This window comes from Mobula birostris, chromosome 10 (assembly GCF_030028105.1).
Source record: "Mobula birostris isolate sMobBir1 chromosome 10, sMobBir1.hap1, whole genome shotgun sequence".
Lineage (NCBI taxonomy): Eukaryota > Metazoa > Chordata > Chondrichthyes > Myliobatiformes > Myliobatidae > Mobula > Mobula birostris.
Genome location: NC_092379.1, coordinates 100,086,773 through 100,113,126, shown reverse-complemented (window position 1 = coordinate 100,113,126; position 26,354 = coordinate 100,086,773). Strand labels below are relative to the sequence as shown.

At 42.1% G+C, this 26,354-nt stretch overlaps 1 protein-coding gene across 6 annotated transcripts in view; it reads left to right on the top strand.

The window, feature by feature from the left end:
* The window catches only part of LOC140204204 (rho GTPase-activating protein 6-like), a 161,366-nt gene that overhangs the window by 116,936 nt on the left and 18,076 nt on the right, over positions 1 to 26,354 (top strand). For all 6 annotated transcript variants that reach the window (XR_011887557.1, XM_072270702.1, XM_072270700.1 and 3 more), the window contains one exon: positions 7,444 to 7,620. Coding sequence is in view for 5 of the 6 variants with exons in the window: in XM_072270702.1 (XP_072126803.1) it covers positions 7,444 to 7,620 (177 nt within the window). In the remaining variant the exon portion in view is untranslated. The remainder of the gene's footprint in view (positions 1 to 7,443; positions 7,621 to 26,354) is intronic.

The window sequence follows — 26,354 nt, the reverse complement described above, 5'->3', positions numbered from 1 at the left end:
TCCTTGAAGATAACTTCCACTGCCTTTCCCTCAATAAGCTCATTTAACACTTAGTCAAAAAACACAGTCAAGTTTGTAAGGCATGATCTGCCCCACACAAAGCCCCATGCTACCCCATACAAAGTGCATTAAGCAGCTGTGCCTTTTGAAATGTGCATAAATCTACCCCTCATATCCTCTCTAATATCTTTCTGACATGAGGATTGCTGCCCTATAATTACCTGCATTATCCCTTTTACCTTTTTTAACAAAGGTTCAACTCTCCAATCCTCTGGGACCTCATCTACTGCTAGTGAGAACAAAATAGTCTTTGTTGAAGTCCCCACAATCTCCTCATTTGCTTTGTTCAATATCTTGCTTTCTATACCATAGGGTCCTGACAATTTATCCACTTTAATGCTTTTCAGAAAACACAGCATGGCCTCCTCCTTAATCTCAAAATGTCTCAGCATATTAGCATGCACTAGCCTGCCTTTACCATGCTTCAAAACCTCCACCTTGGTAAATACCAACACAAAATATTCATTTAATACCTCAACCACCAACTCTGATTCCAAGCACATATTCCCTCCTTCATCTTTGAGATGACCTATCCTATCCTAAATGTAAGTATAAAATGTCTCGGGATTCTTCTTGATCTTGCTCCCCACGGACATTTCATGAGACCTTAGGTCATCCAATGCTTCCTTACATTACTTTCCTGCTCTTTACCAGAACATGCCAATTCTGAAGTTTGATCAGTGGTCTTTAAACAACTCCCGTGTATCAGACATGAGCTTGTCCAGGAGCAGCTGCTCCCTATCAATGCCCTTAGCTCCTGTCTTATCCGCTTGTAATTTGTCCGCCACCAATTTAGTATGATCCCGAAAGATCTGATTTTGTCCTTACTCATATCTATCTTAAAACATAATGAGTTGGGGTTACTGTTCCCAAAATGATCGCCCAAAACTATGTCCAATATGTTATTTCCTGTAGCTGGACTTTCCACACAATATTTTAAGAACCCCTCTTGGATGAACTGAAGAAATCCTGCATCACCAAAACCTCGTGTATTGTAGGATTATCAAGAGGGTGCACATTAATTTTGATTCTGCCTGTATGCCCATGGGATTCGAAGGTTGCCCAAGTTCCAGCAATCTGCATCACTTCCACATTCCCAGAACTCTCTCCCTCAATTTCCACACCTCATTCCTAGAATTGTTGGAGAATCAGCGGAACACTGATTTTAATTAAATTTTTCAGGACACAAATAGAATCATAGAATCATAGAACACTACAGCACAGCTTCGGCCTATCTAGTCTGAGCCAAACCATTAATCTGCCTAGAATTATCAACCTTCACCCAGAGCATAGCCCTCCATACCCTTCTGATCCAGGTACCTATCCAAATGTTCTTAAATGTTGAAATCAATGCTGCATCCACCTCTTGTACTGGCAGCTCATTCCACCCTCTCACCACCCTCTGGGTAAAGAAGGTCCTCCTCATGTTTCCCTTAAATGTTTCACCTTTCACCCTTAGCCCATGACCTCCAGTTGTGGTCTCACCCAACCTTAGTGGAAAAAGACTGTTTTCATTCCCCTATCTTCCCCCTCATAATTTTGTATCTCAATCAAATTTCCCCTCAATCTTCTACTTACTAGGGAATAGCCTTTCCCTATAACTCAGGTCCTTAAATCCTGGCAACATCCTTGTAAATTTCCCTGCACTTTTTCAATCTTACTTACATCTTTCCTGTAGGTAGGTGATGAAAATTGCACACAATACTCCAAATTAGTCCTCACCAACATCATACAATTTCAATATAGCATCCCAACTCCTGCACTAGAAGCAAAGTGTTCCCCTACACAAACTTCTGTCACCTGCCCTGTCTTGTTCCCTAACAGGAGATCTTTAATCACACTCTCTCTAGTTGGGACCTCTAGGTACTGATTAAGGAAAATTCCCTGAACATACTTGACAAACACTTTCTCATCCAGCCTTTTTACTGTAAGGGAGTCCCACTCAATATGTGGAAAGTTAAACTCACTATCACAACTTTATATTTCATAGAAACATAGAAAACTTACAGCTCAATACAGCCTTTTGGCCCACAATGCTGTGCTGAACATGTACTTATTTAGAAATTACCTAGGGTTACTCATAGCCCTCCATTTTTCTAAGCTCCATGTACCTATCCAAGAGTCCCTTTAAAAAACCCTGTTGTATCCGCCTCCAGCACTGTTGCTGGCAGCCCATTCCACGCACTCACCAATCTCTGCGTTAAAAATACTCACCCCGACATCTCCTCTGTACCTACTTCCAAGCAACTTAAAACTGTGCCCTCTTCTGTTAGCCACTTCAGCCCTGGGAAAATGACTATCCACACGATCAATGCCTCTCATCATTTTATACACCTTTATCAGGTCACCTCTCATCCTCCGTCGCTCTAGGCCAAGTTCATTCACCTATTCTCATAAGATATGCTCCCCAATCCAGGCAACATCCTTGTAAATCTCCTCTGCACCCTATCTATAGTTTCCACATCCTTCCTGTAGTGAGGTGACCAGAATTGAGCACAGTGCTCCAAGTGGGGTCTGAGCAGGGTCCTATATAGCTGTAATGGGACTGTTTCTTGCAACTGTCTGAAATCTCCATACAAATTTTCTCCACTAAATCTCACAGGCTGTTGGGTGGTCTATAATATAATCCCATTAACATGATCATTCCTTTCTTATTCCTCAGTTCTACCCATAGAACCTCACTGGACAAGCTCTCCAGTCTGTCTTGACTGAGCATTGATGTGATATTTTCCCTGATTAGTAATGTCACCCCTTCATCTTTAATCCCCCCTGCTCTATCATGTCTAAAATAGCAGAACCCTTGAACATTGAGTTGCCAGTCCTGCCCCACCTGCAACCAAGTTTCACTAATGACTACAATGTCATAATTCCCCATGCTGATCCATGCCCTAAGCTCATCCACCTTTCCTACAATACTTCCTGCATTCAAATATATGCAGCTCAGGACATTAGTCCCACCATACTCAACCTTTTGATTCCTGACCTTGTATTTAGACTTAATAACATCCTTCTCCACAACCACTCCATTATCTGTTCTGGTGCTCTGGTCCTAATTGCCTGCAACTCCTGTTTGACAAATGTCATATGGAGTTAAATATGTTCACTTCCAGCATTTTGATTCCTAAATCAATACTGAACATCATTAAGAGAAATGGACATTAGATGTTTGAATCAGTGTTTGCCCCTGGAAGTTTGGAAACAGAAATAGGCAGTAGAATAGATTATCTGAGTCAAGGTAACAGAACAGTGCATGAATGGTTTGAATTTATACAGACTACAGAAGAATGTATAGAAGAGAGGGGTTTAAGGAGTTCTCAGTGAGAAGAGGAATTATGGATTAATTTTGCTTTCCAAGATTAGCCTGAAATTCTGGAGGACTTCAATTCAATAGATCTTGCCTAGGCAGACAGAGTGATCGACAGTTAACTCTTATTACAGCTGAAATAACAGCAAAACTCATATTACAGCTGAAAGGCCAGAGGAGAGTACTTTTTTTAAGGAGCAAGAAGACGTGATTTAACAAAAATCAGATACACAGCTTGAAGGTAACAAGGCTGAAGAGAAGCAAGAGATATAGTTAGCAGCGCTGTTGAGGTAGTAAGACATTGCATTATCACTGTGTCACTATCAACATAATTGGTAAAATATAAATTTGGAAATAATATCATGAAGTTATGCAAATAAACTATGATCAAAAGATGGAATTTATTTCCCAGTTGACAGTCAAGAGAAAAGCTGGAAATTGTCTTTAATTCATATGTTGAGTGGAGCCAACATTTGGGCCATTTGCCTTTTGTTGTTGTAAGATTGAGTCTGATCATCGTGTAGCTTAAGACCACCCTTTGCTCTGTCAACTACTCCACCAATCTTTATGTCACCTGTGAACTTACTGATTATGCCTCTTACTGTATATCCTCATCCAATCCCGTTATGTAAATTATAAGAGGCAAGAGTCCAAGCACTGATCCCTCTGGGAGGCCACTTGTAACAGGGAAAGTATCAAAAGATAGTTCTCTACCATCCCCCTCTGCCTCCTATTGCCAAAACAATTCTGTAACCAACTTGTCCTCTTGCCCTGTATCTCTTTTAAACTACTTTCCCTTGTGGGACCATGTCAAAGGATTTATTGAAGTCCATGAAAACCACACCTACTCTCCTGACCTTATCCCTTGTTACTCCCTCATAAAGTTCATTCAGTTTAGTCAAAGCAGAACTGCACTGAAAGAGTAATTCTGATTATCTCTGATAAGTCCACTCCTTTCCAAGTGATAATTAACCTTGTCCCTTAGAACACTTTCCGATAATCTCCTTACCAATGATGCCATTCAGCCCTTCTAGTCTGTGCCAAAACTTGATTCCGCTAGTCCCATTGACCTGCACCCAGTCCATAACCCTCCAGACCGCTCCCATCCATGTACCTATCCAATTTATTCCTAAAACTTAAGAGTGAGCCCACATGTACCACGTCAGATGGCAGCTTGTTTCACACTCCCACCACTCTGAGTGAAGAAGTTCCCCCTAAACCTTTTCCCTTTCACCCTAAAGCCATGTCCTCTCGTATTTATCTCTCCCAATCTAAGTGGAAAGAGGCTACTCGCATTTACTCTGTCTATACCCCTATAATTTTGTAAACCTCTATCAAATTCCACCCCCTCCCCCAATTCTTCCACGCTCCAAGGAATAAAATCCTAACCTGTTCAATCTTTCCCTGTAACTCAACTCCTGAAGACCCGGCAACATCCTAGTAAATCTTCTCTGCACTCTTTCAGTCTTACTGATATCCTTCCTATAGTTAGGTGACCAGAACTGCACACAATAATCCAAATTTGGCCTCACCAATGTCTTATACAATCTCACCATAACATTCTAACTCCTATACTCAATACTTTGATTTATGAATACCAGGATGCCAAAAGCCTTCTTTACAACCCTGTCTACCTGTGACGCCACTTTTAGAGAATTATGTATCCGAACATCCAGATCCCTTTGTTCCTTCACACTCCTCAGTGCCCTACCATTTACTGTGTATGTCCTACCTTGATTTGTCCTTCCAAAATGCAATACCTCACACTTGTCTGCATTAAGTTCCATCTGCCATTTTCTGGCCCATTTTTCCAGTTGGTCCAGATCCGTCTGCAAGCTTTGAAAGCCTTTCTTGCTGTCCACAATGCCTTCAATCTTAGTGTCATCAGCAAATAAACAACAATGGTCCCAGCACAGATCCCTGAGGCACACCACTAGTCACAGGCCTCCAGTCTGAGAAGCAATCATTCACTACCACTCTCTGTCTTCTCCCACACAGCCGATTTCGAATCTAGTTTACAACCTCTCCGTGGATACCTAGTGTCTGAAACTTCTGATCTAACCTCCCATGTAGGACCTTGTCAAAAGCCTTACTAAAGTCCATGTAGACAACATCCACAGCCTTTCGTTCATCTACTTTCTTAGTAACCTCCTCAAAAAACTCTGCAAGATTTGTTAAACACAATCTACCCCTCACAAATCCACGCTGACTGTCCTTAATCAGCCCTTGGCTGTCCAAATACTTGTATATCCCATCTCTCAGATCACCTTCCAATAATTTACCTACTTCTGATGTCAGGCTCACCGGCCTGTAATTACCTGGTTTGCTTTTGGAGCCTTTTTTAAACAACGGAACAACATGAGCTACCCTCCAATCCTCCGGCACCGCACCCGTGGCTAAGGACATTTTAAATATTTCTGCCAGGGTCCCTGCAATTTCTACACTAGTCTCTCTCAAGGTCCGAGGAAATATCATGTCAGGCCCGGGGGATTTATCTACCTTTATTGGCTGTATGGCAGCAAGCACCTCCTCCTCTTTAATCTCTATATGTTCCATGACACTACTGCTTGTAGTGTCATGGAATATATGTGGCCAGTAAAGATTAAAAAATCTTAGCAGAGCTGCTGTAATCTTTTCTTTTCCCTCTCATAGCATCCTGGGATTACATTTATCCAATTCTAGACATTTATCTACCTTTAAACCCACTGAGGCGTTGAGTATCTTTTTTGTTATTTATGGAGGTTTGCACTGGCATTTCACCTTCCTCTTTCATAGAAAATAGAATATAGAATAGTACAGCACATTACAGGCCCTTCGGCCCACAATGTTGCGCCTACCCTCAAACCCTGCCTCCCATATAAGCCCCCACCTTACATTCCTCCATATACCTGTCTAGTAGTCTCTTAAATTTCACTAGTGTATCTGCCTCCACCACTGACTCAGGCAGTGCATTCCACAAACCAACCACTCTCTGAGTAAAAAACCTTCCTCTAATATCCCCCTTGAACTTCCCACCCCTTACCTTAAAGCCATGTCCTCTTGTATTGAGCAGTGGTGCCCTGGGGAAGAGGCACTGGCTATCCACTCTATCTATTCCTCTTATTATCTTGCACACCTCTATCATGTCTCCTCTCCTTCTCCTTCTCTCCAAAGAGTAAAGCCCTAGCTCCCTTAATCTCTGATCACAATGCATACTTTCTAAACCAGGCAGCATCCTGGTAAATCTCCTCTGTACCCTTTCCAATGCTTCCACATCTTTCCTATAGTGAGGTGACCAGAACTGGACACAGTACTCCAAGTGTGGCCTAACCAGAGTTTTATAGAGCTGCATCATTACATTGCGACTCTTAAACTCTATCCCTCGACTTATGAAAGCCAACACCCCATAAGCTTTCTTAACTACCCTATCCACCTGTGAGGCAACTTTCAGGGATCTGTGGACATGTACCCCGAGATCCCTCTGCTCCTCCACACTACCAAGTATCCTGCCATTTACTTTGTACTCTGCCTTGGAGTTTGTCCTTCCAAAGTGTACCACCTCACACTTCTCCGGGTTGAACTCCATCTGCCACTTCTCAGCCCACTTCTGCATCTTATCAATGACTCTCTGCAATCTTTGACAATCCTCTGCACTATCTACAACACCACCAACCTTTGTGTCGTCTGCAAACTTGCCAACCCACACTTCTACCTCCACATCCAGGTCGTTAATAAAAATCACAAAAAGTAGAGGTCCTAGAACAGATCCTTGTGGGACACCACTAGTCACAATCCTCCAATCTGAATGTACTCCCTCCACCACGACCCTCTGCCTTCTGCAGGCAAGCAAATTCTGTATCCACCATCCATTTCCTGAGTTCTCTAATTACAAAGTCCTGTTTCCTTTGTGAATACCAATGTGCGAAAAGACATTGTAGAAAAGACTTTGCTAATATATGCTGTTCACTTCTCAGAAGTGTATGTCAGTTAATTGTGGGCTTCACTGCCCATAGTAGTTCATCCAGATGTTCATGAGGCACAACCTTTCAGTAAACTGTAGCTAAAGATTAGTGATTGCTGTTGTTCCTGTTTTTGTTTAGGTGACTGGAAACAAAATGACATCCCCCAATCTGGCCACCATCTTTGGTCCAAACCTTCTGCACAGAGAGAATGTTTCTGACAAAGACTACAGTATGCAGGCAGTTGAAGTTGAGGAAAGTTCAGCTGTCATTGGGGTGGTCCAAGTAATGATTGATAATTACAGAAGTCTGTTCCTAGTGAGTATGACATATAACTGTTCTTTTGTATGAATTCTCTCCTTTTTCAAATGCATTATTTTTTAGCTTAGGACAAGTTCCATGGATAGCAGTCTTTTGACACTGCTCAAGCAATTATTCTTCAATAATCAGGATGCAATGTTTTGTTCACATTTTTGTAGCAAATGAGTCTAAAAAGAGATAGCAACACACATCAAAGTTGCTGGTGAACGCAGCAGGCCAGGCAGCATCTCTAGGAAGAGGTGCAGTCGACGTTTCAGGCCGAGACCCTTCATCAGGACTAAAAAGAGATATATGAAATGAGATTCATGTTCCCCCTTCTGTTATACCAGTACTCCCTGTCACAAGCACTAGCGTTTGGTATTAGGAAATGGGCCCTGGTCAGATGTTTACTTCACTTCTAACAATGTTAGAGGGCTTTACGTTCAGGGGTTGCTAAAAGAGCTACGGCTGTGTTGATCTGAAGGATAAGTAAAATTAAGGAAGATTGAAAAAGGTGAAGTACTTGTTTTACTTCTCAAATGGAATCCATTGGATCTGTAGATCTGGAGGACTCTCAGGCAAATGAATATAGAAATCACCCCAAAGACTTCCCAACAGGAGTCTCCAGTGCAGGCTAGCCTGGCTAACTTTCAGCCCTGGCTTCTGGGTGAAGGCCACTTAAGAGATATTTGTTCTGGAGATATATTTTGGGCCAAGCTCAAGAATGTGCTTACAAGTTGGCAGATTCAGAATAATAATAATTCATATATGGCACACAATGTGGACGGGTAAGCAGTTGCACCTGTAGGTATTCTTGAGGGACAGGAGCATGATTTACAGCAGTTCTATTGTTCCACTTCCTCTATCTGGATTTGAAACAGGCACCGAATAAGAAAAGCCATTGTTTTCAATGTTATTTTTGCATTCATAATATATTGTTTTCTGGTAAAGTGGCTAAGTTTACTAAAATAATTCATATATAGTTAGTGAAACAAATATCACCTAATCTGTTTCCAAGAAAAGCAAAAATAATTGCTAATGTAAGTTTTGTGCTTATTAAAGCAGAAAGAAAATGGTGTCTGACAGACATAGCAAACTTTAACATGTCTTGGGTCAAAGAAACTGACAGACTGAAGCAATCAGGAGATAATAAAGAAAAATATTCCTTTAAGTGAGCTTCAGTTTTTTATCTTCTACAGATTTCTGGGCTTATAGTGTGAGATTGAAGTTAACACAAATTGCTGGGCCTAGATTTTATGGTCCTGGGGAGAGGCATTCCAAAAACTGTATTGAAGATGTGCCCGCAGCTGCAAATTTCAGTAGCACCTGAGTTCTAAGGAGTTTGTTGTTGATGAATAGCTTTTATACATATTCTATCATGTGCAGCACCATTACAGAATGTGCGAAGTAAAGACCTTCACAAGTCAGAAATGGGAACAGATCTGGCTGTCCAAGGGAGAAAACAAGTCAACAGTCAGGAAACAGGAGTCAATGTTTGCCATTGCTTCTTTAGGGGAAAATAACTCAAATAAAGTTTGAGGTTAGGATCAGAGATGGGGACATGGAGCAGTTTGAACAATGATTGTCCTTAATGTGGCATCAGATTAGCTAGGACTATCTTCTCAGTAATATTCCAAAGGAGATAGCCCAAGGAATGGCATCAGTCTTTTAGCAACTCCTGGGGAAATTATTTCTGTAATCACATTCTGCCTGTCCCAGTCTTACGTAGGAAAGCTCATGACAGATTATGGTGGGTGGTGAGGATAAAGCAGAACTGTGTGGAAAACAGACTGAGCTCCTGGCCACATGCACATGGAGCCCAAACTTCTCACAATGTGATGGATTTATAAAATATAGCTTGCACAAACATGAAAACTTCAAAAGTAATGAAAGTAAAATTGATTGCAATACTGGCTAGAAACTGAACAAATTAGCACTCGTATTTTTGTCACTAATCAGACAGAAATCAATTCTACTCAGAGTAGAACTCAATGGCTGTCATTCGCAGGTAATATTTTCCCCAAGTCAAAAGTAGATTAGGCTTTTCTCACCCTGCTCCATACCAATGTACCTGATCACTGCACAGCATCAGATGCACTTGAAATGGCAACATCTTCGGCACCTCAGTTTTGACTTTCCTTGCGCTGAAACTAGAAGTCTGACATCACTAGGCAGCCACGGAAAAACAAAGAACACAGCATAATGAAATCCCTAACGAATTATAAATTAGATGATCTCCAATCCGATTTTGATGTTTTGATCTTGGCATCTGATAAATATTTTGGAATAATATTTTTGTATTAATTGGGTGTTCCTTAAAAGTTCCTTTATTGCCTTTCTATAAATATTTTTACACACAGACATTAACTCAAGGCCATATAAATTAAATGAATAATGTTTGCAACCCACCCAAAAAAAAATCACTTGATCAAATGTGACATAATGAAATAGTCATAGAATAATACACCATGCAAACAGGACTGATGCAGGATTTCAAGATGAAATGTTGACAGATCTTTACCCAACACACACACACACACACACACACACACACACACCTCAACCCACTGAGCTGCTCTAGCACAGCCTTTGTTGTCATAGGATAACAAGATCAGGTCCTGGAGATTTATCCACTTCTATTTGCCTTAGGACTGCCGTCATCATGAAAACAATCAGCCAGACCTAACACCTTAACTTTGGTGACGCTGGCACCAAGGTTCTTAAAGCTTCAATGAAATCTGTAAAATCATGGAATCACAGAATGGTTAACAAAAGGGTGGAAGCCATTTAACTTGACATGTCCAGAGTACCTTAAGAAAGTATGAGTGAAGTAGTTCAATTCACTATTCTCTTCCCAAAGTCCTGAGCAACATGTAATCTGCTGGAGAAACTCAATGGGTCGAGCAGCATCTATGGGAGGAAAGGAATTGCCACTGTTTCAATTGAAACCCATGCATTAGCAACCCTGTTGCTCCCAAGTCCAGCATTTGCAGTCTCTTGTGTCTCCTCTGAAATCTTATTTCTTTCAAATACTTCTCCAGCACCTTTTAAACTTTACAATTAGTTCTTCCTTCTGAATTATCCCTGAGGATGAATTCAGGTCCTAAGCACTCAGTGTGGAGAGAAATCTTTCCTCACTATTTGATAGTGTCTTTCATTCAATCTCCCATCCATGACCCCCTTGCCATTTCTTTTCTCTTCCTACTCTGCATATACCCTTCACAAATTCCTTTGCAATTTTCTCCTTTCCGAGAAGAACACCATTAGTTCATCCAGTTGTTCCATATATCAGTCACTTAACTTTGGAATCATTTTAATCAGTGTCTTCTTCACCTCTCTAAAATGTTTAAATCTTTCCTAAATGCAGCACCCAGAATTGGGCACAGGCTGAAACCAATAATTTATAAAGATTCATCACAAACCTGCTCTGAATAGACAATAATGGAAAAACAACAATGTTGATAATTACTGTTGTTATTTTGCTGGAGTGGAGGGATTTTTTTATTGAGTAGCTGAGGTAGGAAGTTGTCGGCACAGGGAACTATCAGAGAAGAATATATGGTCCAGAACAAAGGTCTTGACCCAAAAAGTCAACTGTTTATTCATTTCCATAGCTGCTGCTGCATGACCTGCTAATTTCCTTCAGCATTTTGTGTGTGTTGCTTTGGATTTCCAGCATCTGCAGACATTCCTGTGTTTTGAGAAGGTTATTGCTTCCTTTTATCATTGATGTGGTTCTCTTCACTTCATAGATTTCCTACTTGTTGGGTAACCCTGTAACCATCTAGCAGCAGGTTAATTTTCTCATCAGTGAGGTCAACACAGCAAGTCATGAATATACACAAAGACCTGCAAAACCTGTCACTGATGAAGAATTTGCCAATGAATAAGGAACTAATCAGCACATTGGTTTGAACACATTAGACAGAATTGTTTTCCACTACCACAGGATTCAGGATTGTTCCCTCAGTTGATATCCTTCACTCCCAAACAGCACAACGCCATGCTGGGGCAGGGGAACAAACAAAGCAACAGTAAAGTTATAATTTGCTTTTATGTGAAGAAGGAAGATGGGGAGGAACAGCTGTGGGTGGGGGCTGTGGGGGTTTGAGAGAGACAATTAGTAATGTTCTCCATTCTAACGCTAACATTTAGCTGTGAAGTCCTAGATCATAATCACCATTTTTTGGGTAATAGTAAAAAGTAAACTTCTACACTACAACTTTGCATTCCATTGTGCACACCACTGAGATTTTTCTTTTTGCACTAGTAGTTTCATCTTGGCAACAGGGACTTGAGGGGAGTTTATTTTTCATTTCTAATGACTTCTGACTCAGCTTAGTACAAAGTGGAAAATTTCATCTATTTTCGTTTACACTTGAGAATATTATTTTGATGTCTTCCAAAAAGATGTATTTGAAGCCTCTTTTCATTTGTGAACTGAAGCTGCAGCTAGATAAATAGGAGCTACAGGGAGGCGGTCACCACCAAGTTGCAGGAGGCAGGTGCCTGGATGGCTGTCAGGAGAGGAAAGAAAAATAGGAAGCTAGTGCAGAGTACCTCTCGCTGTTTCCCTCAATAATAAGTCTACCACTTTAGGTAATATTGGGGAACAACATACAAGACTGAAGGTGTTATATTTGAATGCACGCATTATACAAAATAAACCAGATGGTCTTGCAGCATGATTGTTACTGGCAAATTTTTCTACAAAAGTGGTTTGCCACTGCCTTCTTCTAGGCAGTGTCTTTACAAGGCGGGTGACTTCAACCATTATCATAGCTCCTCAGAGATTGTCTGCCTGGCATCACTGGTCACAGAAACAGAACTTGCGCAATGCACCAGCTGCTCATACAACCATCACCACCTGCTCTTATGTCTTCACGTGACCTTAATCAGGGGGATAAGCAGGTGACCTACATTCTAGCAGAGGGAAGCAGCACTTTGCACCTCCTTTGGAAGAGGCGTATCTCCACCCTGCCACCCAATGAAGTGAGTGCAGTTGCTGTTTCTAGGGAGAATGTGAACGGGAAACTGAAAGGGCTGAAGGTAGATAAGTCACCTGGAGCAGGTGATTCTGAAGGAAGTAGCTGAAGAGATTGTGGAGGCATTAATAATGATTTTTCAAGAATCACCAGATTCTGGAATGGTCCCAGATGATTGGAAGATTGCAGATGTCACTGCACTCTTCAAGAAGGGAGGGAAGCAGAAGAAAGGAAATTATAGGTCACTGGCTGGGAGATGTTGGAGCCTACTGATAAAGATGAGGTTTCAGGGTACTGTATTTGGAGGCACATGATAAAATGGGTCAAAGTCACCAAGGTTTCCTTAAGGGAAAATCTTGCCTGACAAATCTGTTGGAATTCTTTAAGGAAATAACAAGGAGGATAGACAAATGATAATCAGTGAATATTGTATACTTGGATTTTCAAAAGACTTTTGACTATGTGCCACATGTGATAAGAGTCCATGGTATTACAGGAAAGATACTAGCATGTATCATTGGCCCATTGGCAGGAGGCAAAGAGAGGGAATAACAGGCACCTTTTCTGCTTGGCTACCAATGACTAATGGTGTTCCGAGGGATCAGTACTGGGACTGCCTCTTTTTAAGTTGTATGTCGATGATTTGGATGATGGAATTAATGGCTTTGTGGCCAAGTTTACAGATGATACTAAGGTGGTGGAACAGGTAGTTTTGAGAATGCAGAGAAGCTGCAGAAGGACTTAGTCAGATTAGGAGAATGGACAAAAAAGTTGCAGATAGAATATCGTGTTGGGAATTCGGTAGAAGGAATAAAAGCAAATGCAATGTTAGCTTTCATTTTGAGAATATAACAACAAGGATGTAATGCTGAGGCCTTATAAGGCATTAGGTTGAGCATTTTTGTGAACAGTTTTAGGCCACTTATCTAAGAAAGGATATGCCAACATAAACAAGGGTTCAATGGAGGTTCACTAAAATGATTGTGGGATCAAATGGTTTATCATATGAGGAGTGTATTGTGGCCCTGGGCCTGTACTTGCTGGAATTTAGAAGAATGAGGGGGTTATCTTAATGAAATCTATCGAATGTTGAAAGGCTGCGATAGAGTGGATGTGAAAAGGATGTTTCCTTTAGTGGGGGAGCTTAGAACCAGAGGGCACAACATCAGAATAGAGGGATGTCCATTTAGAACAGCGATGAGGTGGAAATTCTTTCACCAGACGGTGATTAATCTGTGAAGTTCATTGCCTCAGGTGGCTGTGGAGGCCAGGTCACTGAGTGTACTTAAAGTGTAGATTGATAGGTTCTTGATAAGCCAGCGAATGAAAGGTTTCTGGGAGAAGGCAGGAGAATGTGGTTGAGAAGGAAATGCATCGGCCATGATCAAATGGCAGAGTAGACTCGATAAGCTGAATGGCTTAATTCTGCTCCAATGTCTTCCAGTCTTATTTTCCATGTCAAAGTTATCAACAGAATTGTATGCTCGTCAACATCACTACCTTCAGCAGCAATAGTCAACCAAAAGTTCGATGAGGTCAGATTATTTCTTGGTGATGCAAATAAAGAAAAACTTGTTCAATCCCTTCCTACCTATGCTCGTGACACTTCTCACGGTCTTAAACTTTTCGATGATTTTAAGTTCCCTGGCCCCCACCACTTTATTTTCACCATGGATGGCCAGTCCCTATATACTTCCATCCCCCATCAGGAAGGTCTCAAAGCTCTACGCTTCTTTTTGGATTCCAGACCTAACCAGTTCCCCTCTACCACCACTCTGCTCTGTCTAGCGGAATTAGTCCTTACTCTTAATAATTTCTCCTTTGGCTCCTCCCACTTCCTCCAACCTAAAGGTGTAGCTATGGGCACCCATATGGGTCCTAGCTATGCCTGCCTTTTTGTTGGCTTTGTGGAACAATCTGTGTTCCGTGCCTATTCTGGTATCTGTCCCCCACTTTTCCTTCGCTACATCGACGACTGCATTGGCGCTGCTTCCTGCACGCATGCTGAGCTCGTTGACTTTGTTAACTTTGCCTCCAACTTTCACCCTGTCCTCAAGTGTACCTGGTCCATTTCCGACACCTCCCTCCCCTTTCTAGATCTTTCTGTCTCTGTCTCTGGAGACAGCTTATCCACTGATGTCTACTATAAGCCTACTGACTCTCACAGCTATCTTGCCCATCCTCTGGGTTCCCCCCCCCCCCCGCCTTGTCTTTCTTCCCGGACCTCCTGTCCCATGATCCTCTCGTATCCCTTTTGCCAATCACCTGTCCAGCTCTTGGCTCCATCCCTCCCCCTCCTGTCTTCTCCTATCATTTTGGATCTCCACCTCCCCCTCCAACTTTCAAATCTCTTACTAACTCTTCTTTCAGTTAGTCCTGACGAAGGGTCTCGGCCTGAAACGTCAACTGTTCCTCTTCCTAGATATGTCTACTATAAGCCTACTGAATCTCACAGCTATCTGGACTATTCCTCTTCTCACCCTGTCTCTTGCAAAAACGCCATCTCCTTCTCGCAATTCCTCCATCTCTGCCACATCTGCTCTCAGGATGAGGCTTTTCATTCTAGGACGACGGAGATGTCCTCCTTTTTTAAAGAAAGGGGCTTCCCTTACTCCACTATCAACTCTGCTCTTAAACGCATCTCCCCCATTTCACGTACATCTGCTCTCACTCCATCCTCCCGCCACCCCACTAGGAATAGGGTTCCTCTGGTCCTCACCTACCACCCCACCAGCCTCTGGGTCCAACATATTATTCTCCGTAACTTCCGCCACCTCCAATGGGATCCCACCACTAAGCACATCTTTCCCTGCCCCCCCCGCTTTCCGCAAGAATCGCTCCCTACGCGACTCCCTTGTCCATTCGTCCCCCCCATCCCTCCCCACTGATCTCCCTCCTGGCACTTATCCTTGTAAGCGGAACAAATGCTACACATGCCCTTACACTTCTCCCTTACCACCATTCAGGGCAGTCCTTCCAGGTGAGGCGACACTTCACCTGTGAGTTGGCTGGGGTGATATACTGCATCCGGTGCTCCCGATGTGGCCTTTTATATATTGGCGAGACCCGACGCAGACTGGGAGACCGCTTTGCTGAACACCTATGCTCTGTCCGCCAGAGAAAGCAGGATCTCCCAGTGGCCACACATTTTAATTCCACATCCCATTTCCATTCTGACATGTCTATCCACGGCCTCCTCTACAGTAAAGATGAAGCCACACTCAGGTTGGAGGAACAACACCTTATATTCCGTCTGGGTAGCCTCCAACCTGCTGGCATGAACATCGACTTCTCTAACTTCCGCTAATGCCCCACCTCCCCCTCGTACCCCATCTGTTATTTATTTTTATACACACATTCTTTCTCTCACTCTCCTTTTTGTCCCTCTGAATATACCCCTTGCCCATCCTCTGGGTTCCCCCCCTGCCCTTGTCTTTCTTCCCGGACCTCCTGTCCCATGATCCTCTCATATTCCTTTTGCCAATCACCTGTCCAGCTCTTGGCTCCATCCCTCCCCCTCCTCCTATCACATTGGATCTCCCCCTCCCCCTCCCACTTTCAAATCTCTTACTAACTCTTCCTTCAGTTAGTCCTGACGAAGGGTCTCGGCCTGAAACGTCGGCTGCACCTCTTCCTAGAGATGCTGCCTGGCCTGCTGCGTTCACCAGCAACTTGGATGAGTGTTTTGAATTGAAAGAGTGGAATATTCCTTTTAAAAAAAAGAAGATATTTAAAGTTCATTGTTGATGTCACATCCTCATGCGTGCAAAGGTTGGGATATGTCATTCACGGCCACCTACTAATCTACTGCAATAGATTTTCCTCTGTGTTTATAGAACATTCACCAAATTTTACAAACAATGCCTCCGTTGTTTTCACTTCTATATGCTATTTTTGTTTTTAGGTGGAAAGTGGGAAAATGTTTCCAGCATCTGGAAAGGGCAGGAAAAATTTTGTAACCTTTCTAATGATTACATATCAATGAAACCTTGAAGGTCACTCTTCCTGCTGACTCAATAGGGATTTTCACAAGATGTAAACATGTTGTCTGTGAAAACTAAGATTTGACTCTCAGTCGGAGGGGGAGGCGATGGTTCTTAAGCTAAGTGTCTGTGGCTGCAGCAGGAGAAATATTTTGAGTGGCTTTCTGCTCGCAGATGTAATATGTGTAAATTCAATGTTCTTAGTTGACAAAACAGAATTCTCTCTGCGTTCCCTCACTGCACCTGGATTGTTTTTACTCCCATTTGCATTTTTCTGATATTTTTAAGGCAATGAGAAATCCAATAGCATTTAGCAGACACACCCTGACAAAAATAAATGGTGAGATGTTGAAAAGGTGGCAGATTTAGAGAAGCACCTTAAACAAAGGAAAGGAGATGTAACAATAGTTATGCTTAGGCGGGCATTTGAGAGTCAGGGATCCAGTGGATGAAAGCATATTCATTACTGGCGCTGATCGGAGGCAGAGCGGAGTGATGATGGCGCTATACGGCGACTCCTTTGCTTGCATTTTCTGACACAGTTCTATTTCCATCTTTAATATCTTTACTTTTCCCTTTCAGGGTTCTTTTGAAGACCCTGACCTGGAGTTACACGCTGACTACGGTTCTTTGTGGGAATGGGACCCGCTCTCGGGGTTTCATAACTGGCTATTGTTGTTTGGCACGCCAAGGGCTCGGCCTGAGGGTCCGGCTCGGTTTTTGAGGCCTAGGGCCTCAGGGCTCTGGAGACGGGCGGATGGAAGCCCCATGTCACGATTGGAGAACCCTGTGTTATCAGGGGAGTCGGAATCTCTATGACTGTGTGCTCAGATCTTTGCGCACAGAGCTCAAAAGAAAAGCGATGTAATGGACTTTTAACATCGTAAACCAGCAAGTTGTTTGGTTATGTCTCCCCTCCCGTTGTGAAAATAGAGACATCTCTTTCTCCCTTATTAGGGAGAGAGAGATCCTGTGGTATGTCGAATACCGGGTGAAACATGAAGTCTTTGGGGTAACTGCAAGTCCGTGTCTTTGCTGTTGCTTTGCACACGCTTGAGTGGTGGGTGCTGATGCTTTTTTTTGCCGGTGGGGGGAGGGGAGATCATTGCTTGTTGCGGCTTACACACAGGAGGGAGGGGAGCTGGGGTGGGGGGACTTTGGGATTCTAACATTTGACTCGTTCATTCTTTGGGGCACTCCTCTGTTTTCGTGGATAGTTGCGAAGAAAAAGCATTTCAGCATGTATATTGTATACATTTCTCTGATATCAAATGTACCTGTGATACTTTTGAAAAGGGAGGATGGAGGTGTACAAAAGGCAGAATTCAGTTGATTGTAGGGCTGACGGAGGTTACTGCAGGGGATTGGAAAACTAAGAAGGGTTTAATGAGCATGTATTTTAAATTTAGAGCAGAAGACAATCTAGGTCAGTTATGGAAAGGAGTGAACTAAAAATGTATGGCCCTAAACTCAATAGGCCAGGTGACATCTCTGGAGAGAGAAACAGAGTTAACATTTCCACATGGTGTGGAGTGCTTCCAGCATTTTCTATTTTATTTCAGACCTCTAGATATTGCAGCCTTTTGTTTGGAAGAGAGTGATTAGTGATCATGCATTGGTGTGGGGCACAGCCAGCAGGTTTTGAGGAACTGACGCCTGTTGTGGATAAACAATGAGAGCCCGACAGCGAATCATCATCAGGAAAATCAATCCTGGAAGTGACCAAACCAAGGATAAAGCGAATACTCGAGTTTCAATAGCAGAAAAGCTATGACAGGAATAAAGCTACATTCAGGGGATAGAGAGTACTGATGATTTCAGTTGGTTGGGTGCTCCGATCATACTATACTTTGTAGATTTGTGGCTACTCAAGAAATTAATCCCAGGTTGTTATAATTTCAAGTTCCCATTAATTCTCAGTTGCTGATGTGCTACAGTTAGAAGAGGAGTAAGTTGTAGAAGAATTTCTTTCATATCCTCTCCATTTGCATGGACGCCTACTTCCACTTTTATACCATCTGGTCCACCTCATTTCCTGAGCTGCATACTTTTGTTACCTCTCATCTACACAGTTCCAAATTCCACTGGGCTGGTCTCCTTCTAATTTATAAATTTTGCATGATACTGCTCATCTGAAGTGACTCAGAACATTTTGGCACATCAGTAACTTCTATTACTTCACCCAGATCAAAAGTATTTTTAAAAAAACTCTCCTTAGACTTCTTAACTTCTTTATGACCCTGATCTATTTTCTCAGCAGATTGATTTTTCAGGAATTAATGGTTGCTTCTTGATCAGATCATCAAGTGATATTTGAGTTCAGTCTTGATGACGTACATATTGTTGGTGCGAGCTTCATCTGTGAGTCACATCACTTGGCCAAATAAACATCTTGGAAAGGGTTGTGCATCATTAGGTGTTGCATTACATGAATTACATCTTTCTTCATATCCAGATCATCAGGTAAAATAGCAACTAGTCTGAATAGTTTAAAAAAAACTTGAAACTGATGTGAACATCCAAATTAAAATTTATCAGATGTGAATTTGTAAAAACCATTTAACAGACCAATCATATCTAATTTACTTAGAAGGACTGTTTTCATGAGGTTACAGAGGAAAAATACAGTTTATATGGTTGCTATATATGGACATTCAACAACCATTTAACAAATTGCCAGATAACGGCTTTAAGGTTAGTACTAAATCCAACAGCAGATACAAGTTGAACTAACATGAATATAAAACTTTTTTTAAGTTACAGAAAAAAGTGAATTATAAGGAAAGATTGGCTTTTGGGCTGAAGGAAAATATATACTGGAGTTCTCAGGGTTAAGTACTAAGGCTCTGCTAGCGAGTGCAAGAATAGCATGATCAGGCATATTAATGTGTGGATGAGAGTCCGGTGTAGGGGGCAGGGATACAGATTCCTGGATCATTGGGGCCTCTTCTGGGAGAGGTACGACCTGTACAAAAAGGACAGGTTACACCTGAACCCAAAGGAGTCCAATATCCTAGCAGGCACATTTAATAGAGCTGTTAGGGAGGGTTTAAACTAATTTGGCAGGGGAGTGGGAACTGGAGTGATAGGGCTGAGGAAGGGAAAAACAGAAATAAATCAAAGATAGCGTGCAACAGAGATTATAGAAAGAACAGGCAGGAGATGAGGCTTAATCACAGCCAGTGGCATGAGTTACAGGGCAATAGAGGTGTGGTGAAGTTAAAACAGAAAGCAACAAATGCTGGACTGAAAGTGTTGTGTTTGAATGCACGCAGCATAAGCAATAAAATGGACGATCTTGAAATTCAGCAACAGATTGGCAAAAATGACGTTGTGGCCATCTCTGAAACTTGGCTAAAGGATAGCTGCCATTGGAAGCTTAACGTCCAAAGATATACGGTATAATGGAAAGATAGGTTAGTAGGCAGATGGGGTGGTGTGGCCCTGTGTATAAGAAATAATATTAAATCATTGGAAAGAGAAGATGTAGGATTGGAAGGTGTAAAATCTCTATGGGTTGAGTTAAGAAATGGCAAGGATAAAAGGACCCTAACTGCAGTTGTATACAGGCCTCCAAACAGCAGCCGATGTGGATTACAAATTACAGCAGGAGGTATAAAAGGCATATCGGAAAGGCAATGTCATGATAATCGTTGGGATTTTAACATGAAAGTGGATTGGGAAAACCAGGTCAGTACTGGACCTCAAGAGAGAGAATTTGTAGAATGTCTAAGAGATGGCTTTTTAGAACAGCTTGTTGTTGAGTCCACTAGGGGATCGGCTGTGCTGGATTGGGTGTTGTACGATGATCCGGAGGTGATAAGAGACCTTAACATTAAGGAACTCTTAGGGAACAGTGATCAAAATATGATCGAGTTCACATTGAAATTTCAGAGGGAAAAAATAAAATCCAATGTGTCAGTATTTCAGTAGAATAAAGGAAATTACAATGGCATGAGAGGGGAACTGGCTGAAGTTGACTGGAAAGGGACATTTGCAGGAAAGACAGCAGAGCAGCAATGGCTGGAGTTTCTGCAAAAAATGAAGGAAGTGCAAGACAGATATATTCCAAATAAGAAGAAATTTTCAAAGGGAAGAAGGACACTCCTGTGGGTGACAAGTGAAGTCAGAGTCAAAGTAAAAGCAAAAGAGAGGACATACGAGGAAGCCAGAGCTAGTGGGAAGATAGAGGATTGAGGCGCTTTTAAAAACTTGCAGAAAGAAACTAAGAAAGTCATTCAGAAGGAAAAAAAATGAATTAAGAGAGGAAGCTGGTGACTAATATCAAAGAACATATGAAAAGATTTTTTTAAGTATATAAAGGATAAAAGAGAGTCGAGGGTAGATATAGTACCAATACCAAATGACGCTGGAGATATTGTAATGAGGGATGCAGAGATGGTAGAGGAACTGAATGCATATTTTGCATCAGTCTTCACAGTGGAAGACGTCTGCAGTATACCGGACATTCAAGAGTGTCAGGGAAGTTAAGTTTCTGCTGTGAAAATTGCGACTGAGAAGGTGCTTAGGAAGCTTAATGGTCTGAGGGTGGATAAATCTCCTGGACCTGATGGAATACACCCTCGGGTTTTGAAGGAAGTAGCTGCAGGGATTACAGAGGCATTAACGATGATCTTTCAAGAATTAATAGATTCTGGTATTGTTCTGGATGACTGGAAAATTGCTATTGGTGCTCCACTATTTAAGAAGAGTGAGAGGCAGCAGAAAGGAAACTATAGACCTGTTAGTCTGACATCAGTGGTTGGGAAGTTGTTGGAATCGATTGTTAGGGATGAGATTATGGAGAACCTGGAGGCACATGACAAGATAGGCCAAAACCAGCATGGTTTCCTGAAAGGAAAATCCTGCCTGACAAAGCTACTGCAATTCTTTGAGGAAATTATAAGCAGGGTAGACAAAGGAGATGCAGTAGATGTGGTGTACTTGGATTTTCAGAAGGCCTTTGACAAGGTGCCGCACATGAGGCTGCTTAGAAAGATAAGAACCCATGTAATTACAGGGAAGTTACTAGTGTGGGTGGAGCATTGGCTGGTCGGCAGAAAACAGAGTGTGGGACTAAAGGGATCCTATTCTGGCTGATTGCCGGTTACTAGTGGAGTTCCACAGGGGTCTGTGTTGGGACTGCTGCTTTTTGGACTACGGTATTAATGGATTTGTGACTAAATTTGCTGATGATACAAAGATAGGAGGGGGAGCAGGTAGTGTTGAGGAAACAGAAAGCCTGAAGAAAGTTTTAGATAGTTTAGGGGAATGGGAAAAGAAGTAGTAAATGAAATACAATGTTGGAAAGTGTATGGTCATGCACTTTGGTGGAAGAAATAAACAGGCAGACTATTATTTGGATGGGGAGAGAATTCAAAATGCAGAGATGCAAAGGGACTTTGGAGCCCTTGTGCAAGATACCCTAAATTTAACCTCCAAGTTGAGTTGATTGTGAAGAAGGTGAATGCATTGTTGGCATTCATTTCTAGAGGTATAGAATATAAGAGCAAGGGTGTGATGTTGAGGCTCCATAAGGCACTTGTGAGACCACACTTGAGTATTGTGTGCACTTTTGGGTTCCTTATTTTAGAAAGAATATACTGAAATTGGAGAGGGTTCAGAGAAGATTCATGAGAATGATTCCAGGAATAAAAGGGTTGCCATATGAGGAACATCTGGCAGCTCTTGGGCTGTATTCCCTGGAGTTCAGGAGAATGAGGGGGGATCTCATAGAAACATTCCGAATGTTAAAAGGCCTGAACAGATTAGATATGGCAAAGTTATTTCCCTTGGTAGGCGATTCTAGGACAAGAAGGCACTACTCCAGTACTGAAGAACATCCTTTTAGAACTGAGATGTGCAGAAATTACTTTAGTCAGGGGGTGGTAAATCTATGGAATTTGTTGCCATGAACGGCTGTGGAGGCCAAGTCATTGGGTGTATTTAAGGCAGAGATAGATAGGTTCTTGATTAGTCAGAGCATCAACGCGTATGGGGAGAAGGCAGGGGAGTGAGGATGACTGGAAGAATTGGATCAGCCTATGATTGAATGGCAGAGCAGACTCGATGGGCCAAATGGCCTACTTCTGCTCCTATATCTTATGGTCTTATGGTTTTATATAAAAAAGAAAGCAGTTCTGAAGAGGGTACAAGAACAGAGAGATCTGGGGTTATTTTTGTATAGTTTGATGAAAGTAGCTTATCAGGTTTGAGAAAGTACTTAAAATAAGTGAAAGGATCCTGGCCCTTATAACTAAAAAAAGCAAGAGAAAAGGAGTCATAATGACCCTTGATAAAGCACTGGCTTGGCAATATCTAGGATACTATGCCCATTTCTGATTTCACTATATAAAGGAGTTAGAAATGGTACAGAAGAGACTTAGCAAATTCTTAATAATTCCTGGGGCTTGAATTATTAAATACACTGAAAAAGCTGGCATTGTTCTCCTTGCAGGGTGTGTTGTGACAGTGTTTAAAATCTTGACGAGTATGGACAGTGTGATTAAAGAAAAGTATAACCTGACAACACAGAGGACAAGAACCACTAAAAAAAGAATAAAGGTGATCGGTGCTATGTTTGTTCTTAATAAAGTCAAACTTGGCATGGGTTTACACTAAGACATTTTATTGTTGGACTGCTGCTCAAACTCATGCATAATTAACTAGGTCTCCATTCAGTTCCAGGTGAACCAGCTGCATTGTTCACTGGGAACTGAAGTTCTTTATTGTGCACACATAATAACACATTGTCCCCCTTGAAAGAAAAAGAAACACAATACTATGTCCTCATAAACCTGCAAGGAACAATAATTCTCTCCAAGAAAAATATTTACATTTCATAGCAAGTCTCTTAATTTTTTTTGAACTTTCAATTGTTCAACATTTCAACTTGAATTGTTTCAAAGGTTTCAAAAGTACATTTAATGTCAGAGAAATGTGTACAATATACATCCTGAAATGCTTTCTCTTCACAACCATCCACAAAAACAGATGAGTATCCTCAAAGAAGAAATGACAGGTAAATGTTAGGACCCCAAATTCCCTCCCAGCTCGCCCCTTCCATGCGAAAGCGGCAGCAAAGTAACGATTCCCCTTCCCCCCATTGACAAAACAAAGCATCAGCACCCGCCACTGAGCACTCAAGCATGAGCAAAGCAACAGCAAAGACACAGAGTTGCAGTACTCCAGAGACTGCTCGTTCACCTGGTATTCGACATACCACAGGCTCTCTCTCTCCCTAGTAAGGGAGAAAGAGATATCTCCGTTTCACAGCGAGAGGGGAGACATAACAAACAACTCGTTGGTTTACAATGTTAAAAGTCCATTGCTTCGCTTTTTCCAAGCCCTGTGCCCAAAGATCTTGGGTCTCTGGGCATACTGCCATAGATCTTCCATCTCCCACGACACACCGATCTCCTGTCTTAAGAACCCTGAAAGGGAAAAATAGAGATATTAAAGATGGAAATAGAGCTGTTTCCGAAGATGCAAGAAAAGGAGGTGGCATTAGGCACCATTGATTCTGCTGAGCTCCTCCTCCAGCAATTACAGTCCCTTAATCCAGGAGTCCCCAACCTTTTTTGCACCACGGATCGGTTTAATATTGACAATATTCTTGCGGACCAGCCGACCCGGGGAGGGGGGTGTAGGGTTGCCACTGGACAAGAGTAGCAGTTAAATACGTTGTGTTTACCCCAAGAAAGACTACCATGACCATGAAGCCTTGCGCGGGCACCTGTGTGCACATGCGTGTACGTGCCGATTTTTTTCTACAAATTGTTTCTGCCGATTCTGTTTGGTGGGGGGGTGTTAATCATGACCAGAATATAGGTGATAAGTGGCTAATACACTCAGTTTTGTTTCTAAAAGGGTTTATCTAACGAACTTAATATTAAACACACAGCGCATATTTTCCTCGCATGAATATAGTGATAAGTCAATTATCAGGGGAGGACAGGGGAGCTTGAAGTAAGTGTTGAACGAACTTCCAGTAGAAGTTGTAGAGGCAGGTTCAATATTGACATTTAAAGAAAAATTGGATAGGTATATGGACAGGAAAGGAATGGAGGGTTATGGGCTGTGTGCGGGTCGGTGGGACTAGGTGAGAGTGGCGTTCGGCACGGACTTGAAGGGCAGAGGTGGCCTGTTTCTGTGCTGTAATTGTTATATGGTTATATAAGTCACTTATAAGTCAATAGCATCATAACATTTCAAGTAACATTTGGATATTAAGCACACAGCACATATTTTCCCTGTATGAACATATAAAATCATTGCAACACACCAATATCGCTGAATCAGTGGGAGCCCTGGGCTTGTTTCCCTACAACAAAATGGTGCCATCGAAGGGTGACGGGAGACAGTGATACTTGAAGGGGGTTCCTTTTGTCCAGTCTATTCCGCAATTTAGTTTTCGTTGCATTCATTGCAGAGATACGTTGGAAATGGAAGCAACATTTTCAGTGTTTTCATGGCTATCTCAGGATATTTAGCCTTGACTTTGATCCAGAAAGCTGGCAGAGGTGTTATGTCAAACATACCTTTCAGCCTGCCGTCATTTGCAAGCTCAAGGAGTTGATTTCCTTCTCACACTGACATGAATGACGCGCGGGTAATGACCTCACGTACATAATGACCTCGTGTGCGTTAAAGTTCAACAGTGGGCGTGACAGGGAATGAGGAAAGGTGCGGCTGACTCATATCGCCAAATCATAACGTTTCCTTGTGGCCCGATAGCACATGCTTTGCGGCCTGGTCGTTGGAGACCGCTGCCTTAATCCACTCAACAATTTTCAATTGATCTCTGGGGTGGTTTAATGTCCTTTTTGGCCTGTCTATTTGTTTCCACAGGTGTATTGCTTTCATTTGCTGCATTAATATTTGTGTCTTTCTGAGAACTCTCATCAACATGTTCATTTTTTACATATGCTGGCCCTTTTGGTGTACTGGCAGGTGATGCATCACAGCTATGGGTTGGAGCTTGTAGTCATAGATACATGTGGTTCCTTCTCAGAGGTGTCCCTCACTCTGAATGGATCTGGTAGGAATGTGGAGTTACTTCCTCTTGAACATATCCTTGCTTGGACCATGTGCCAGGATCATGATCTCAGATTCACACTTGATCTCCAGGTTTCAGGACTGGTAGGCTATTTGTAGTCTTATCATGGCACTGTTTCTGCTTTTCTTTCCCTTTCACTTTAGCCAATTTGGCTTTGTGTGCTCCTTTATGTGTCAGCAGGTTTTCATGCTTTGGAAGATTAGTGCAAGTGCATTGACCAATCAACATTTGATTTGGTGAAAGGCCATTCTGCAGTGGTTCGCTTCTGTAAATCCTTAAACTTTTGTGGAAATCTTCTTGTCCATCTTGAGCTTTCTTCATGAGCCCCTTCACTACTTTGACTGAACTCTCCGTTATGCCATTAGATTTTGGGTGATGTGGGTTTGAAGTTATATATCAAAGCCCCCGAACATTGACAAAGACCCAAGTTCACAGCTCAAAAGGTGTGGACCATTGTCTAATACTACTTCACATAGAACTCCCTGCCTCACAAACACAGTTTTTACGAAGGTGATGACTACTTTGCTGGATGTTGATTGCAGTGTTACGACCTCTGGGTAATTGGAAAAGTAGTCTGACACAACAATATGATTTTTCCCATTGCAATCAAACAAATCCACTCCAACTTTGAAGTACAGCCTGAATGGTACAGGGTGTGGTGTAAGTGATTCTGCTTGCTGCTTTGGTCTGTGGGTAAGGCATATTTCACATGAACTAGTAGTCTGG